This window comes from Bolinopsis microptera, chromosome 6 (genome assembly GCF_026151205.1).
Source record: "Bolinopsis microptera isolate Bmic1 chromosome 6, MBARI_Bmic_1.0, whole genome shotgun sequence".
Lineage (NCBI taxonomy): Eukaryota > Metazoa > Ctenophora > Tentaculata > Lobata > Bolinopsidae > Bolinopsis > Bolinopsis microptera.
In genome coordinates, this window is record NC_087077.1 from 8,121,121 (window position 1) to 8,137,884 (window position 16,764).

The 16,764-nt window shown below is 38.2% G+C and overlaps 3 protein-coding genes across 4 annotated transcripts in view; all 3 read left to right on the plus strand.

Annotated features, from left to right (window-relative positions):
• LOC134816912 (mucin-2-like) overlaps positions 1-16,764 on the plus strand; it is a 765,431-nt gene that overhangs the window by 24,835 nt on the left and 723,832 nt on the right. The gene's annotated exons all lie outside the window — the stretch shown is intronic.
• Positions 341-16,686, plus strand: LOC134816972 (uncharacterized). Of its 2 annotated transcripts, none has more exons than XM_063826032.1 (10): positions 341-393; positions 978-1,099; positions 1,672-1,794; positions 10,327-10,471; positions 11,050-11,196; positions 11,568-11,737; positions 11,888-13,486; positions 13,640-13,796; positions 15,534-15,694; positions 15,937-16,686. In XM_063826032.1, the coding sequence occupies exons 1-10, from the start codon at positions 348-350 to the stop codon at positions 16,141-16,143; spliced, it is 2,877 nt and encodes a 958-aa protein (XP_063682102.1). In that variant the 5' UTR covers positions 341-347; the 3' UTR covers positions 16,144-16,686. The 2 variants fall into 2 exon arrangements, with proteins under 2 accessions (XP_063682102.1, XP_063682103.1); XM_063826033.1 differs by having other exon boundaries at positions 15,540-15,694.
• On the plus strand, positions 8,118-10,129 carry LOC134816973 (organic cation/carnitine transporter 2-like). Its single transcript, XM_063826034.1, has one exon. The coding sequence runs from the start codon at positions 8,188-8,190 to the stop codon at positions 9,814-9,816; it is 1,629 nt and encodes a 542-aa protein (XP_063682104.1). The 5' UTR covers positions 8,118-8,187; the 3' UTR covers positions 9,817-10,129.

Below are 16,764 nucleotides of genomic sequence, written 5' to 3' on the forward strand. Positions count from 1 at the left end.
AAAAAAAGAGAGCGGTCCAAAAAGTTTGTGGAAAGGGACCCACAACTGTGCATCATTATTCCAAAGGGCTTGGGGAACCTGGTGGATAAGGGCCCCCTTTAGGGGAAGGAGAGGGGGAGGGGAGGGCGGGGGGGGGGGGGGGGGGGGGCGGGCGGGGAAGGGGGGGGGGGGGGGGTAAGATAATCATTAACCGAGCGGTAAGAGAGAGGCATTAACCTAGGGGGAGGGGGAGGCATTAACCGACCTGTAAAATTACTATTTAGTAGTTCCCTCCCCTATTTCTAATAGTTTTTGGATACTTTAGATTTGTTAAAATTTAACTTTGCTCAATTCAGGAGGTCCCAAGAATGGTGAATAAAGAAGTTGATATCGCAGTAGAGATCTACATTGAAGGTTATTAATAAACGTAGCTTGCTAGGTTCGCCATGTTGTAATTAAGATATGCACTGATATTCATTGTACTGGCTGTAAATCGAACTTCTTGCTTCATAAATCTCTAAAAGTATAAATAAAGTTTCTGTCTATAGCAAAAATGATCTATTATATATTATAGATCATTGTAATATAGATATATTTTTTGTAAACCTCGTAAACCGTTATATAATTATATATTATAGATCATTGTAATATAGATCTATTTTTTGTAAACCTTGTAAACCGTGTAAACCTTGTAGAGATGATTTCCGCAACAAACTCTCTTCTGTGTTAACCACTGTGTTAACCACTGTGTTAACCACTGTGTTAACCACTGTGTTAACCATGACTGTGTTAACCACTGTCACACTGTGTTAACCACTGTGTTAACCACTGTGATAACCACTGTGTTAACCACTGTGTTAACCACTGTGATAACCACTGTGTTAACCACTGTGTTAACCACTGTGTTAACCACTGTGTTAACCACTGTGTTAACCACTGTCACACTGTGTTAACCACTGTGTTAACCCCTCCATGCTAACATTACGCATTACTCTCAGGTGAGCCGCTATACGTTAGAAACAAGTATAACCAGATGATCCTAATGCACCCCCCAGTTGGTAACAAGGGTCACGCTGGAGTAACTGTTGGGTTCCTATCCTCCCGGTTTAGAGAGGGCCAGGTCTGTGGGCTTTATTATTTTATTTTCATATTTTTATAAGTTTATATTTTGTTATACTGATTTTATTGTAAGTACCTCAAGTGTAAGTTTACTTTCTTTACTTACATTATTTTCCGTTCTGTAACATTATATATTGTATGTACCGTGTACCGCGTGCGCCTGTGAAAGGTATAATTTCCAGACTATTGATAACGTTGTTATTAAATATTAATAGGAACGACTGCTAGAGACTAAATTCCACTCCAAAGTGAGCATGAAAATTAGAATAGAGTGAACGTTTCTCTTCTTAAAAATAGAGTGAAAATAGATTGAATATAGTGTGAATGTTTCTCTTCTTATCCTCAAAAACTCAATGCCTGTTCATCTTCTTATTTTCAGATATTGAATGCTTTGTTTACCTTGCTAACCTCTGATATTTAGTACTTTTTTTATCTGGTACACGTACCCTAGTTCGACACGTACCCTAGTTCAACAAACCATAAAGTACGACTCTGTCAAACTAGAGTACGCTACCCGGACTCTAGTTCGACACATACTGAAGTTTGACAGGACAATTATTCATATTCTCTCAGGTAGCAGCTCCACCCTCACTAGACCCTGACATACCCCCTCCGTCTCGTTTCCCTAAAAGTAAACGACTTCTTGTTCACTTCCATGGCGGAGGGTTCGTCTCTGGGAGCCACGTTCAGCACGAGGTTTGTGGTAATTTAGTATTAATATAATATTATATCAATGACCGTCCTTACCCTGATCAGAGAATCGAGTCATAGACTACTGCAGTATCTGGACTGCAGTATCTGTAGTTATAGTAGTATGTATTAATTGGACTGTTACTCCTAACTAAAACTCACTGAAGTAGTTATAGTAGTATGTATTAATTGGACTGTTACTCCTAACTAAAACTCACTGAAGTAGCTTTAGTAGTATGTATTAATTGGACTGTTACTCCTAACTAAAACTCACTGAAGTAGCTGTAGTAGTATGTATTAATTGGACTGTTACTCCTAACTAAAACTCACTGAAGTAGCTTTAGTAGCATGTATTAATTGGACTGTTACTCCTAACTAAAACTCACTGAAGTAGCTTTAGTAGTATGTATTAATTGGACTGTTACTCCTAACTGAAACTCACTGAAGTAGCTGTAGTAGTATGTATTAATTGGACTGTTACTCCTAACTGAACTCCTGAAGAGCTTATAGTATGATTAATTGTACTGTTCCCCAACAAAAAACCCCCGAAGTACTTATATATGTATTAAAGGGCGGTACTCCTAACAAACCATGAATAGCGCAGTATAGTATTATTAATTTTTATGTTCTCCTAACTAAAAACCACTGAAGTTGTTTTTAAATATTATTAATGGGCTTTAAAACCCCAACTGAAAAATCCGAAATTTGTGTATAGTAGATTAAATTGGGCTGTTACTCTAACCCAAAAAAAAAATCACTGCAGTATCGGGCTAATCTGTAGTAGAGTATTTTAAAGGGTTTTTCTCCTAACAAAACCCCTGAAGTACTTTAGTTATTATTAAAAAGACGTCCCTAACAAAAAACCCCGATAGCTTTATAAATTAATTTAAATTTTACTGTTACCCAACAAAAACCACTGAATACGAAATAGATGAAATTGGGCGTTAAACCCTAACAAAACCACGAATGCTTTTGTAGTAGATTAATTGGACTGTCCCTAATAAAATCCTGAAGTAGCTTGTTTTTAGTATGATTAAAATTGGGGGATGTTATTCCTAACTAAAACCACTAAGTTTTGCCCCTTTTAAAGTAAAAATTTTAGACCCAACAAAAAAACCCCGAAGTACTGTAAATATTTTAAAAAATTGGAGTTTACTCCAAAAGAAACTCACAATTAGCTTTGTGTAAGAAAATTAATGGACTTTACCCCAACTAAAAAAACGCAGTAGGGGCTGAAAGCTTATTATTATGATTAATTGGGTGTTACCCTAATAAAATATGAAAGGTGTTGGTATTTAAAGGTCTGTTTAAATCCTAACCTAAAAACCAAATTGCAGAGCTTTTGTAGTATGAAAAATTGGACTTTTCTCTAACTGAAACTCACTGAATTATGAAAAGTATTTATTAATTTACGTTCCCTAAGAAACTCACTAATTAGCTTAAAAAAAATTATGAAAACCCCAACAAAAAAAAAGCAGTAACGGGCTGAAAAGCGAATTTAAAAAAATTGGGCCGACCCCAAAACAAAACCACTGAATAGCTGAGTAAAATGATTTAAAGTACTGTTACCCAACAAAAAACCCCCGAAGGCGATAGTATAATTAAAAGGACTGTTACCCCCAAAAATGAAACCACTGAATTGCTTATTTTAAGAAATTTGGACTTTTACTCCAACAAAACCCAGGCAGTATCGGACGAAGTAGGAGAGTAAAAAAATTTAAAGGACGTTACCCAACAAAACTCACAAATAGCTTTATTTTTAATTTAAAATGTTACTCCTAAAAAAACCAAAAATACGTAGAGGAAAGATAAAAAGGGGTGTTTCTCCTAAAGAAACCGCGAATTAGCTGATAGAAAAAAATGGACGGTTACCAACTAACCAAATACTTTTAAAAACATTATTAATTTGGGCTTTTCCAACTAAAACTCACGGAAATACTTTGTAGTAGATTAAGGACGTTACTCCAACTGAAACCACGAAGAATTTATGATGATTAATGGGGTGTTACTCCAAAGAAACTCACGAAGTACTAGGGAGTAGTATTTTTGACGTTACCCAAAAAAAACTCACTGAAGAAAAGGAGTAAGGAAAAAATTTTTGGGCCTTTTTTCCTAACAAAACCACTGGAAGGGTTCGGATTTGTAAATTGTACTTTAAATCCTAAATAAAACTCATGAATTTCTGTTAAAATGTTTAATTGGGCTGTTACTCCAACTGAAATCACTAATTAGCTGTATAGTATGAAAATTTTGGGCGTTACCCTAACAAAACTCACTGCGTTCGGACGAAGTAGCTTTGAAATATTAATTAATTTGGGGGCGTTTCCCTAACTAAAAAACCCCTGAAGTAGCTTAGTATATGATATTTAAAAGGATGTTACCCTAAAAAACCACTGAAATAGCTGTAGTATAGTAATGGGGGTGACTCCCAACTAAAACCACTGAAGTAGCTGTAGAATATGTATTAATTGGACTTTACTCCTAACTAAAAAATACTAAGAGCTTTAGTATTTTGTAGCTGTAGTAAGTATGTATTAATTGGACTGTTACTCCTAACTGAAACTCACTGAATTAGCTGTAGTAGTATGTATTAATTGGACGGTTACTCCTAACTGAAACTCACTGAAGTAGCTGTAGTAGTATGTATTAATTGGACTGTTACTCCTAACTGAAACTCACTGAATTATCTGTAGTAGTATGTATTAATTGGACTGTTACTCCTAACTAAAACTCACTGAAGTAGCTGTAGTAGTATGTATTAATTGTACTGTTACTCCTAACTAAAACTCACTGAAGTAGCTGTAGTAGTATGTATTAATTGGACTGTTACTCCTAACTGAAACTCACTGAATTAGCTGTAGTAGTATGTATTAATTGGACGGTTACTCCTAACTGAAACTCACTGAAGTAGCTGTAGTAGTATGTATTAATTGGACTGTTACTCCTAACTGAAACTCACTGAAGTAGCTGTAGTAGTATGTATTAATTGGACTGTTACTCCTAACTAAAACTCACTGAAGTAGCTGTAGTAGTATGTATTAATTGGACTGTTACTCCTAACTAAAACTCACTGAAGCAAGTGGCCAGGTGTATGAGTATTGTGTTTCATTCTCTGAATACTAACCATCTTACTGCTCATTGTAACGTACACATAGTAGCTTAGTAACGTACATGAGATATTGTAGTATACACAGAGCTACTTTATAATCTACACTAGTAATCCTGATAACCCTGCTATTAAGGGGGGGGGGGGGGGGGTATACACTGAACATATTACATACTAAGAAACGTAGCTGCTACACCAGCTGATATTATAACGGTGTGGTGAGATCTACTTTTGTAATTATCAGTAACATGAGAAGCAGTCCTGTAGTCGGCTGTAGTGGACTATAATATAGTCCCACATCCAGACAGTTTTAAATTTCCTCGCAGATCAATACCCTTCCCCCACCCCCCCCCCCCCCCCCAATATATTATTTAATTATTTAAAATATTAATTAATGCTAAAAATGGTCAGCTCTTCTAAACAATTCCTCTTTGTCACCAAATTTCTTCCAAAATCCAAATTTTATCTGACGTCTTTCTGGATGTGGGCTTATAGTGGACTATACATTATATTGTAGTTGTCACTGCAATCCCAATATTAGAAACTAGCAGCCCTCTTACATAGCACATTACCAATATTAGAAACCCTCTCGTGCTGTATAACATAACCACTATGTATAAATAAAAAGAGATTTTGGAAGATTTTTGAAGAGGAGCTTTTCTGCCCTTGACCGAAATTTCGCAGTTTTGACTGAATATTTGACCAGTAACCAATCAGTGAGGTCGATGAGAGTGACAAGTCGCCATCAAGGTACTGGAAGCTGTATATCCGGAGAAAACTTTGATGCAATGAAAATTTTGAATATGACCTACCGGTAGGACATTTTCAAATTTCAGCTTTCCGTGACCCAAATTTCACTGTTTTGACTGACTTTTTCTTGAATGACCATCTAGCAAGGTCACTGAGGATGGAACAAGACACGATTGTGGTACTGAAAGTTTTCTTACCAAATAAATATGTATAATATAGCATGTTCTGTACTGCTACTATTTCTCGCTCCATAATGGTATTCTTCCATGGAAATATACTGTGTGTGAAATAATGAAACAGCAGATCCCACAGATCATTAAATATATGCCGGGGGGAGATCATACACTTAGTACCGGACATCACGTTGGTGGGTGGGTCATTTTTTCTTCTAAAAACACAGTTAGTACATGGTACTAACTGGTGGATCTACTGCCCATTTTCCAGAAAAACAGTTAGTACATGGTACTATAGGGGGTGTCTAACCCCAAAAAAATCCATTTTACCTCAAATTTCAATTTTGGGAATGGGTTTTGAGGTTTTTAAAAGTTTTTTTTGGGTTTTTTTTTATTTTTAAAATTTTGAAAAGTCTTCCTTTAAAGTTTAAATGAGATCCTTAAAAAAAAGCAATTTCTGGGTGGGTATCTTATTCTATATACCAAAAAACAGTTAGTACCACGATTTTTCAACAGTTAGTACCGCAAAAGGCGGCAAAAGGGGTGGGTGTCTTACGTATTATCCAAAAAACAGTTAGTACCGCAAAGGGGGTGGGTGGGTCTAGTGAAAAATATCCAAAACTACACTTAGTCGACGTGATGTCCTGCACTTGGTACCTGATCCCCCCCCCCCCCCCCCCCCCCCCCCCCCGTATATGCAGGGATAACAATAAATCTAATTGCATTTAAAAGTGTCTGCTGACCTATATAATAAGTATCTAGATTCTAGATGAAGGGTCTGCAGAGTGCAGATTCTGGGTATCTCAGTCTACTCAATTCTCTAAAAATAATCAAATAAACTAAGTGTATAATATCATTACGTACAGATCGAACTATATTATATTATATAAGTTTATGATACAGATCGTTTGTGAATATTTTTCCGCTCACAAATTACGAAGCATTTAATTTGCTCGAAATTAACATCTTGTAAAGTTGTACTCGATCCCAGGGGTCTACTGACTACTGACTAGTGACTATAACTACTCATAGTCTCGGTATATTTCAACGGTATATTTCAACTTGTTTCGACCCGTCCTGGGCCATTGCTTGCAGGCCAGTTTGGTTTCAAGGTCTTATCTTACTTAATTTTTGATGAATTTTGATATGAGATTTTGATGTTTTTTGTGATTTACAGCTGTTTACACTACAAAATATTGAGAATAGTTTCACCGGGTCGAATCTTAGAGTTATTGCTGTCATAAAAACATGTACGCCGGAAGTTTCGAAAGTGGGTGTAGTGGATGGTAGCGAGGGTGGAAGTAGATATCAGCTACTTTAGCCCATCTTCCAATGTTGGGGGCTACAAGAAGGGACCACTACATGTGGGAGCATAACATGGGTCCTCTCTGGTATTGTTGGTAGTGCTAACTCTTCACATAATAGAGCAACATTAAGATCACATTTTACACGTCTTAATGAATAGTGAGCATAATATGAATGTGAGCATAAGGTTTAAAACACTGAGTAGCATCGTACAAAGAACATGTAAAGATAGGTAAAGATCTCACTGGGATTCACGTTACATCTGAAGATCTTTCTTTGTTTTTAAATTAAATTAGCGCGGATCGTGTGAAGCTGCAAAGTTTAAAGTCTAAGTCGGATTGTGGTTGGTTTTCAGATGTTGGTTGGCAATAACAATAGTGCTTTAAAATAACAATATATCTGCTTGATAACGGAGTGAAATTTGTCGCTGAAAGTAGTTGTTCCTTGTTCAGCAGCCAGCGAGTGTTTGATCAGTTTAAGCGCTAGTTGACCACGTACTGTTAGTAGTATTAGTAACACATTAATTCACAGTAAATCTTGGTGTTGTTATACCTTGCTGACGTAGTCACGTTCGTGTATCACATGATCTACAAACTTCGATATGACTTATCTATAACATTATAATATTATATACTAATTAATGCTTTTCAAACAAAGTTACATCGAATTCTTCATGTAGTGCCCGCTTTATGTGTAAACATAATATTATCATATACACAATACGATGTGCTTCTACCGTTCAAGCACATCGTATTGTGCTGGGGTAGAATTACACAGAAGATTTCTGCTTTTATTTAATGTGGTGTAATGTCAATAATGAAACTTTATCCCCATTGTTCAATTTCATATTAACGTTTCATGCGACATGCAAGGCAGTGCATCTTAACAGCTTAACTGGCGGTTTTTCACTATTTTATCATGGACATAATGCTCGTAAATTTGATATTTACTTTATTTTACTGACTAATAAGTAATACAAATATTTCCCATATTTAGCACAAATTCACACGTTTGTTCGTGATTACGCCTCACCATCCTGTCTGTATTTGAACCTTGATACATACAATGGGAGAATCATTCGACAATTCTGCCATACAGTTAATGAATCAGGACTTCAAGAAGAAAGAACCTCTATCGCTTGAAGATATAGTCGATAGAATCGTGCCTAGGTTGAACTTGAAGCTTTTTCTACTGTTTCTGAGTGCTCTCTCTACTATTTTTCACGCAGCTGCGGTGACATATGTAACGGCCCTCGCTGGAAATATACCCTACAAGGATTGGGAATGTGTTTCAGATAGCTGTGAGGCTCTCTTTAACAACGCATCTGCAGCCGGATTGGAGAAGGACTTCTTCTCGCAGAACACGGTCTGCGGAAATAATTTGGTAGCTGCCACCGATTTTAATTGGACGACGCAAAAGACAACTTTCACGACGGATTGGAACATATACTGCAAGTACGAGGCCAAGTTGTCCCTCATTTCTAGTATCTACTTCGTAGGAGCTCTGCTTGGTTTGTTGTGTTCAACAGCTATATTTGATAGAATAGGGCGGAAGAGAGGCGCCCTGGTGGGCTGTGTGTTGATCACCATGGGAACAGCTGCCAGCTCAGCAGCCCCCAACTACCAGACACTGCTAGTCCTGAGGGTCATATCAGGGTTCGGGCTCCTGATCAACTACACCGGCTCCTACTGCTGGATCATAGAGTTTGCACCCACTCACCTCAGGAACCTGGTTAGTGGGTGCTACAACCTGGGGTGGACCCTGAGTTACCTGATAATGGTCATGCTAGGGTACCTTATAGACAAGTGGGAACATCTTTACCTGGCTGTGAGTGGGCTTTGCGTTTTTAGTTTAGCCATGTTCTTCATCACTCCGCTTCCTGAGTCTCCTCGCTTTCATCTGGTCAGAGGACGGGACAGTGAGGCAAAGAAAACCTTAGAATATCTGTCCAAGATCAGTGGGCACCCAATTTCTTTTGACACAATTCATCTTGTATACGATAAGAGAATACAGAACTACTTGAAGCAGGTTAAAGACTTCATGAAATATCGGAGCATGCTGAAGAGAACCCTTCTCTGTATGGTTGGTTGGTTTCTAGTGGCCCTGATAACCTACGCGTACACGTTCGGGTGGAGTAAGATAGGTACTGATCTGTACACCAGCTACATGTTCGCTGCACTGGGTGGGGGTCTCGGATACATTCTCTCTATCCTTGTCTGTCGGGTTCTCGGGAGAAAGCAAGCAACGCTATTCTTCTTTGGTTCTGTTGCAGTGATGAACCTCATTGCCATGCTGGATGTAAAACTCTCGGACACGTGGACTTTAGAGCACGTGGCGAGTTTGCTGGGGAATGTTGGTATTCTAGGAGCGTTTGCCATGTTGTATCTCTACACCGGGGAACTAGCTCCCACTTCACATCGAGGTATGGTCATGTGTATCAGCTCCAGCTGTGCTAGAGTCGGCAGCTTTATCGGCCCGTATGTGAGCTTGCTGTATGGGGTGACTGATAGGAAGATCCCTCTGGCTCTATTTGCTGGTCTGTCCGTCTGTGCGTTTGTGGCGATCTTGTTCCTTCCGGATACTACTGGAGTTGGGATACCAGAAACACCAAAAGATATTGAGATTGATCGCGAAGGAAAGGAAGGGTTTGATGAATTAAAAGACATTTCTGATGGTGAAACTAGAATCCCATAAACTGGAGAAAATTATTAATTTCAACGTCAAGATTTTCAATGACCCTTAAACGATGTAACTGTAAGACTTGTTACGAACTGGTTCTAACATGTAATTGTAATTGTAACTGTGTAAGTCGTAGGTGAACCCTCAAACCTCAATGTTTTAGACTTGTACGCTGTTGTTTTAACTTATTTGTATCTAGAACTTTTCAGAAGTCCCTCTCCGCCTCAGACAGGGCCTTCTGAACCCGACCCATCTCAGATCCATGATAATTACTGTTATTTTAACTTATTTGTATGTATTGTACTTATTCATGACATAACAATTTTATTGGTCTAAATTTCAAATGTTTTCCTTATTCATTATCAAAAGTACTAATTTGTAATATGGTAGAAATGAAGCTCACTTATAACTTTATAATAGGAAATTACTCGAACTACTCCACATTCAACGAATTCGGAAATATTAACACACTACTTTATATCCTCTCTACATATAAAATCAAAATCTATAAGATGATTGTCCCAGGCGTATCTGCGAGGTTGGTGTAGAGAGTTAGACGCAGTGGTTGTCTCTATAAACTACGCTCTTGCTCCGGACAACCCTTTTCCTAAAGGACTGGACGATTGTATCTTCGCTTACGCGTGGTGTTTAGAGAATCTTCATACTCTGGGTGAGTGCTAAATGTTGCTTGTTACTGGAAATGTGGTAAAAGTTCACGTTCTTCAAGTTTAAGGATGAATACTAAACAGTGAAATCTGTGTTAGCTGTGTGAACTGTGTAAACTGTGTAAACTGATTAAACTGTGTAAAATATGTAAACTGTGTAAACTGTGTAAACTGAGTAAACTGTGTAAACTGAGTAAACTGTGTAAACGTGGGCTCCCTGTAAACTTCTTTATCTGTTGTAATATTCAGTAAAGTAGTAATAATATACTTTATAATACATACTTTAAATAATGTTCGTCACACCTAGCACGTGTCTGATAGCACACTGTAGGAGGGGGGGGGGGGAGGCAGCAGGTGCACAGTATATTATATCATGATATGTCAGCAGTGTGTAAGTTATGAGAACACTATTATGTACTATTATATGTACTACTGAGTATACCTGTACCTTAAAAGAGATCAAATTATGTTACACAGGGTGACATAGGTAGCGGGTAGCCAACATTATTAAGGTGATTTTAAGAATCTCACAGATCAGGTGTCTCTCATATACCTTGTATTGTAATCATTAACTGTTACCCAGGATGTACGGGCAAGAGTATCGTGTTTATGGGGGACTCAGCAGGAGGTAACCTAGCTATAGCCACAGCTATGAGGGCTAATAGTTACGGATTGAGACCACCTGATGGAATACTAGCTGCTTACCCTGTTACTTACGTCAAATACGCAGGTTTGTGTACTACTATACAGGTTAATAGTGTGGTGTTGTAATAGTGTGGTGGGGTGGTTCTTTCCAATCTTGCAATAATTTTGAAGCAATTCGAGGCTAAACTCACTGTCAAATTACTGCAAGATTACATGCTTTGTTAACACATGGCTTTGTTACATTTCGAAATTCCAGTAGGACTATAATTAGTCCGCCAAAATAAGGGACTCCATCAAATGTAGAATGTGGAGTGAAGAAAATGTCACACTTTCACAATACACAGCGAGTTAATTGACAAATTAGTAATTAGCACTTGAACGTCCGGGAATCCTGAACCTGTCCGGCATATTTGCTCAACCTATTATCCTAGCCCCAATTAACATTATAATTACCAGGGTCGGTGTCCCGTCTCCTCAGTACACTAGACATTCTTCTCCCCTCCGGTGTATTACAGTGCTGTCTCCGTGCCTACTCTGGAGTTCCAGTTGACAGTAATAATGGGTTCTGTGAGTGGATGCAGACGGCGCATCATCCTACACTTCCTCAGAAAACAGACAACCATCAGGTTAGTTGGGGGGGGGGGGGGGGGGTTTAAGCTCACCATTTCGGTCGTATACATTTTGTTCTACATAATTTGGTTAACTCAGCTCTATTTTACAGCCTATGCATGTTGTCTAGTATATAAGTTCACATTTTTCAGCTTACTTATTTTCAGACGATATCGGAGCTGAACTCTAAATACATCAGTGATATCTGTGGCAAGATGCCCAAATACACGATCCCAGCCGCTGCTGAGATGCCCTCTTTCAGTACCCCAGATACCACACCTGAACCAGTGGGTCCCACACCCCAACCAGATACCACACCTGAACCAGTGGGTCCCACACCACAACCAGATACTACATATGCCATCACTACCCCTGATTCTTCCCCTGATCCACTTGCTACTACCTCTGTGGATTACACTACTTCACCTGAAAATCATATCCCGTCTGATTCAAATATATCTCCATCAGATGATGTTACCATAGAATTACCTATCCTCAGTTCAGATCCAACTCTAGTGATTGAAGAAACGACTGTTTCTAAAGTTGAACAATTTAATTTTAGTTCTGTTCAAGACGATTATGAAGGAGTTGACTCTGAGGATGAGGTGGTTGAGCTGGATACGATCAGGATAAACCCTATTGTATTCGACAATACTCTGACCAATAGTCCGGGCTATAACACGTTTAATAGTGATATCGTAGTTGAACATGAAGTAGTGGCTGATGCTGAAGATAGGATTATTATAAATGAAAGTTACGACAACATTGCGAACTCTGTTGTAGAGGGTGACATTAATGATATCGTATCAGAGAGTCACACAGCCCTAGATGCAGATAGTAATTCTTGTGAAAATAGTGGACTTGTAATTGAAGCCCATTCCAGCTATGTCCTTCTTGATGAACAAAAAGAAGGGAAAATTAACGAATCAGATAATGGTCATGTCGAAATGGAGACTGAAAATTCGGAACAAGTTGTTGAGAATAAAAAATCAGAACAAGTTGTTGAGGATGAACATCCGGAACATGCTGTTGAGGATGAACAGGCAGAACAAGTTGCTGAAAATGAACTGTCGGAACAAGTTGTTGAGAATGAACATCCGGAACAAGTTGTTGAGAATGAACATCCGGAACAAGTTGTTGAGAATGGAGACTCAGAGTACGATTTAGTTGAGAGTAAGAATGCTCCTGAGAATGAGCTAGATGATACACAAGAAGTAGGAGAGGAAACTGATGAATCTGCAGAGAAAAGCAAACTAGATAATGTCGAATGTGAAGTAGCAGAGGCGCCAGAAATCAAGCAGGTGAAAGAGGTGCAAGAAAATGCTGAATCAGAAGTTACTGAAACGCAAGAAAATGTGCAATCTGAAGTTACAGAAACGCTAGAAGATTTGCAATCAGAAGTGACAGAAACGCAAGGAGATGTGCAACCTGAAGTTATGAACGACCATGTCCAGGAAGCTGTTTTGGATAATGACTCACAACAAAACAGTTTAGCAGACGAATTGGTTTCCTCTGAGGAGACGAATGAAGGAGCAGCAGGAGCAGGGGCAGAAGGAGCAGCAGGTGCAGCAGGTGGATCAGGAGCAGCAGGTGCAGCAGGTGGATCAGGAGCATCAGGAGCAGAAGGAGCAGCGCTTGCGCTTATTGAGATAGCAGAAGAAGAGATAGCAGACGAAATTGGGGAGTCTGCAGAAGACAAAACATCGTTGACTAGCAGGAATTCCCTAGACTTTGCGAACAAGCATGACGATAAAGATCTTGAAAAGGTTTGTTTATTTAAAGATTTATTCAAAACTTCAAAAGTTATAAGGATTACTTTTCATCTGAGGACTGATCGCTAGTCTCTGATAGCAAGTATCAACCCCACTTGTTTATCAATTAATTGTACTAATCAACTTAGCAATTTCCTTATATCCCAGATGCTATACGAGGACAATGAAACTAGGTTTAAAGGAGCTAAGCTCGTGCTCACTCCCAACCACCAAGAGTCAAAAACCGCACCTACAACTCCAGCTACTCCGGTTACTCCTGGCAAGAAGCTGAAAGAGGCCACAGTCGTCAGGGATTATGATGCAAGTAAGTAATTTATTTGGAGATGGTAGTTTGGTATTTGATCGGGTGTATCAATCTCAACTGCTGTTTGATAATTATGTCGTAATTGATACGAAATGTAACGCGCGGCAAATTTGAAAATATGTACTCCGCGCGAACGCACAAACTAATTATTATATTATATTCCACGGCTGTTCGATCAGAACGTCGATTTCTGCGATTCTAATTAGATAGGATTACCCTAGGATTTATCCTAGCGCGTCCGAGATATCTCGGATTTTATCAATCCTAACGCCGATCCAGTCCCCTCAGGATACCTCCGATGAATTCCTATCGCCGAGCGGCGATAGGATGTGTAAGTTCCGAGAGGCAATAGGATTTGCTCTCGGACCCGATAGGAAATTAAAAACCTATCGGATCCGAGCGCTAATCCTAGCGGATATAGGATTTAACAATTCCGAGTGCCGATAGGATTTGCTCTCGGACCCGATAGGATACTCAAATCCTATAGGATCCAAGAGCAAATCCGAGAGGCGATACAATTTCAAATATCAGGACCGATATAATTGGAAGACAACGCATATCTAATTACTGTAGGTTGAAACTTCATGCTTTCTGTCAGTTAACTTCAGGATCAGATCATGGCTTTATCTTAAGTTGATCCACGGTTGCCTGCAGGCTACAACAACAACAACATGGAGGTTGTTTAGGTTAAATTAAGTAGATAAATGATAACTTGAAACTAACTTAGTAGTTCTCTTTAAGAGTTAACTTCAGGATACATTGTAGTACTCTTCAAGCTAACTTCAAGATACATTGTAGTACTCTTCAAGTTAACCTCAGGATACATTGTAGTACTCTTCAAGAGTATGGCCGTATCCAATGATGATGAATTTTGCTTCTCTATATTTTCTCATTAATTTGACGGAAGAATGTAAACATACTAAAAGTAAATATTTTAAATTTTTTTCATGTTTTCGATCTCGATGGAATTTTATTTGAGTTCGGAAACGCGCAACACGCATTTTATCTCCCGGAAATGATGAATCCGAGGGCACACCTCTCGGAAACGTAAAATCCTAGAGCTAGGCTCTCGGATTTTTTCTATCCTATCGCCTCTCAAAAATAAAATCCGAGCGCCTAGCTCTCAGGAACGATCGGACGACGATCTGAAATGCGATCGGATCACCCTAGGACAGCGAACGTCGTCCAACTAGGAATTAAGAATAGACTGGAAGATTATTACTAAATCGAGCAAATATAAGGCAGGAGCGGAGCATTGTGGCCTCTGCTTAGACGAAAAGCTACACATCCTTAAGAACCCAGACTCAATAAATAAAAGATCTGAGATTATTTCTAAATGTAGACATTCTAGGAAATTCTTAGTTAGACATATTTAGTTAGAATTTATTAGTTATAAGTATTAAGAATCGTTGTTATTTATAGGTTTAGGAGTATTGAGTAATTGTTAATTGTTAATTGTTAATTATAAAATTTGGTAAATGAGCACTGCACTGTATAATGTTTGCCATTTTAATGTTAATCGTGTCACTGAAGATTGCTGTTCACACATCAATAATAAATATATATATAATATGTAGATAATAAATATACATATAATAAATATCGGCGAGCGCTTCGATTTCTTTATTTTGACCATGGGAAAAGAGAACGTGTGTGTTAACGGTGAAAATGTGTTTTCTTAAACAGATTAAATATATATACTCACATATATTCACATTTTATAAACTAACTTCTCAGCCTTAGATGTGTACCCCGAGCCAGCGTACGTTATCAATCCCGGAGAGATTGCGACGAGAAAGAACGCTACTTTGCTCCAGAAGTATTTTGATGACCCGTTCATGTCACCCTATCTGGCTGATCCGGAAACACTGGCAGCGCTTCCTCCTATACATGTTGTGGTAAGAATATATTTCATTCAATTTATTTTTTAAACTGACGACATTTTTGTTTATAGACTATGGATGTCCATGATATGAGTCGTGAGTATCGTTGTAGAATTGGAAGCGGTTTTAGAAGTTTTGAAATAACTGAAAATTTTGCTAGGTCCTCCTCCATGAGTTACTACCTGAGTTATATTGAAATACTCCTCTCTATGAAGATCACTTATTTCTCTTTACTCTTATCTTTTCACCTCTTACAGTCCGCTGAATACGACCCACTATTGGATGACTCCATCGCTTTCTGCCGTAAAGTGAAAGAAGCTGGAGGTGAGGTATCTCTAGAGATAGTGCCTGGAATGACGCATGGTTTCCTGAACCTTGTGTTAAGCAGCAAGGCTTGTGCTGACGCGGGGAAGCTGTGTTTGGTTGCTGTCAGTAAGATGTTCGATAGAGGCGAAGAAAAATGAGATTTAAAATTTATCAATTTGTGACATCTTGTTATTTTCTGCTGGTCAGGAATTAGTTTATTTAAGTGTTGACATTTTTAGTTACCCAGCATTAAGTTATGATATTATATTCTCAGTTGTTTACTTTCAGTGATTTTGTTGATTTTGCGTAGGTGTGAAACTTTTTGATTTTGACTTTGTAACAGAGACAACATATAAGTGTTGCCTCTGCTTTGTAATAACTTTCAATGTATTTGTGAAATAATATTTTAGCGTAAACATTGTAAATATTTTGCCTGCTTATAAACATCTTAAAGAGTTCAAAATATCGACAGACTGTTTAATTTTATTTATCGCATTTCTTTAACATAGTTAAATATCCTTAAAATGCCCCTTACATATTTTAAGGGCTACGTTTGTATGCATCATTATATCAATTATTTGCTTATATTTCCTACTTATCTTCAATATCATTGCATCCAAGCTTTTGGCTTTTCAGTGTTTCAAATGCTTTAGTTTTGTATTCACGTTTTGTGACGATTCCTTTACATTTATTTGCACAGTAAATACGCAGTTGTTTTATTTATTTATTTCACTCAATTCTCCAAAATGTATATGTTGATCTAAATTACTGTATCATGA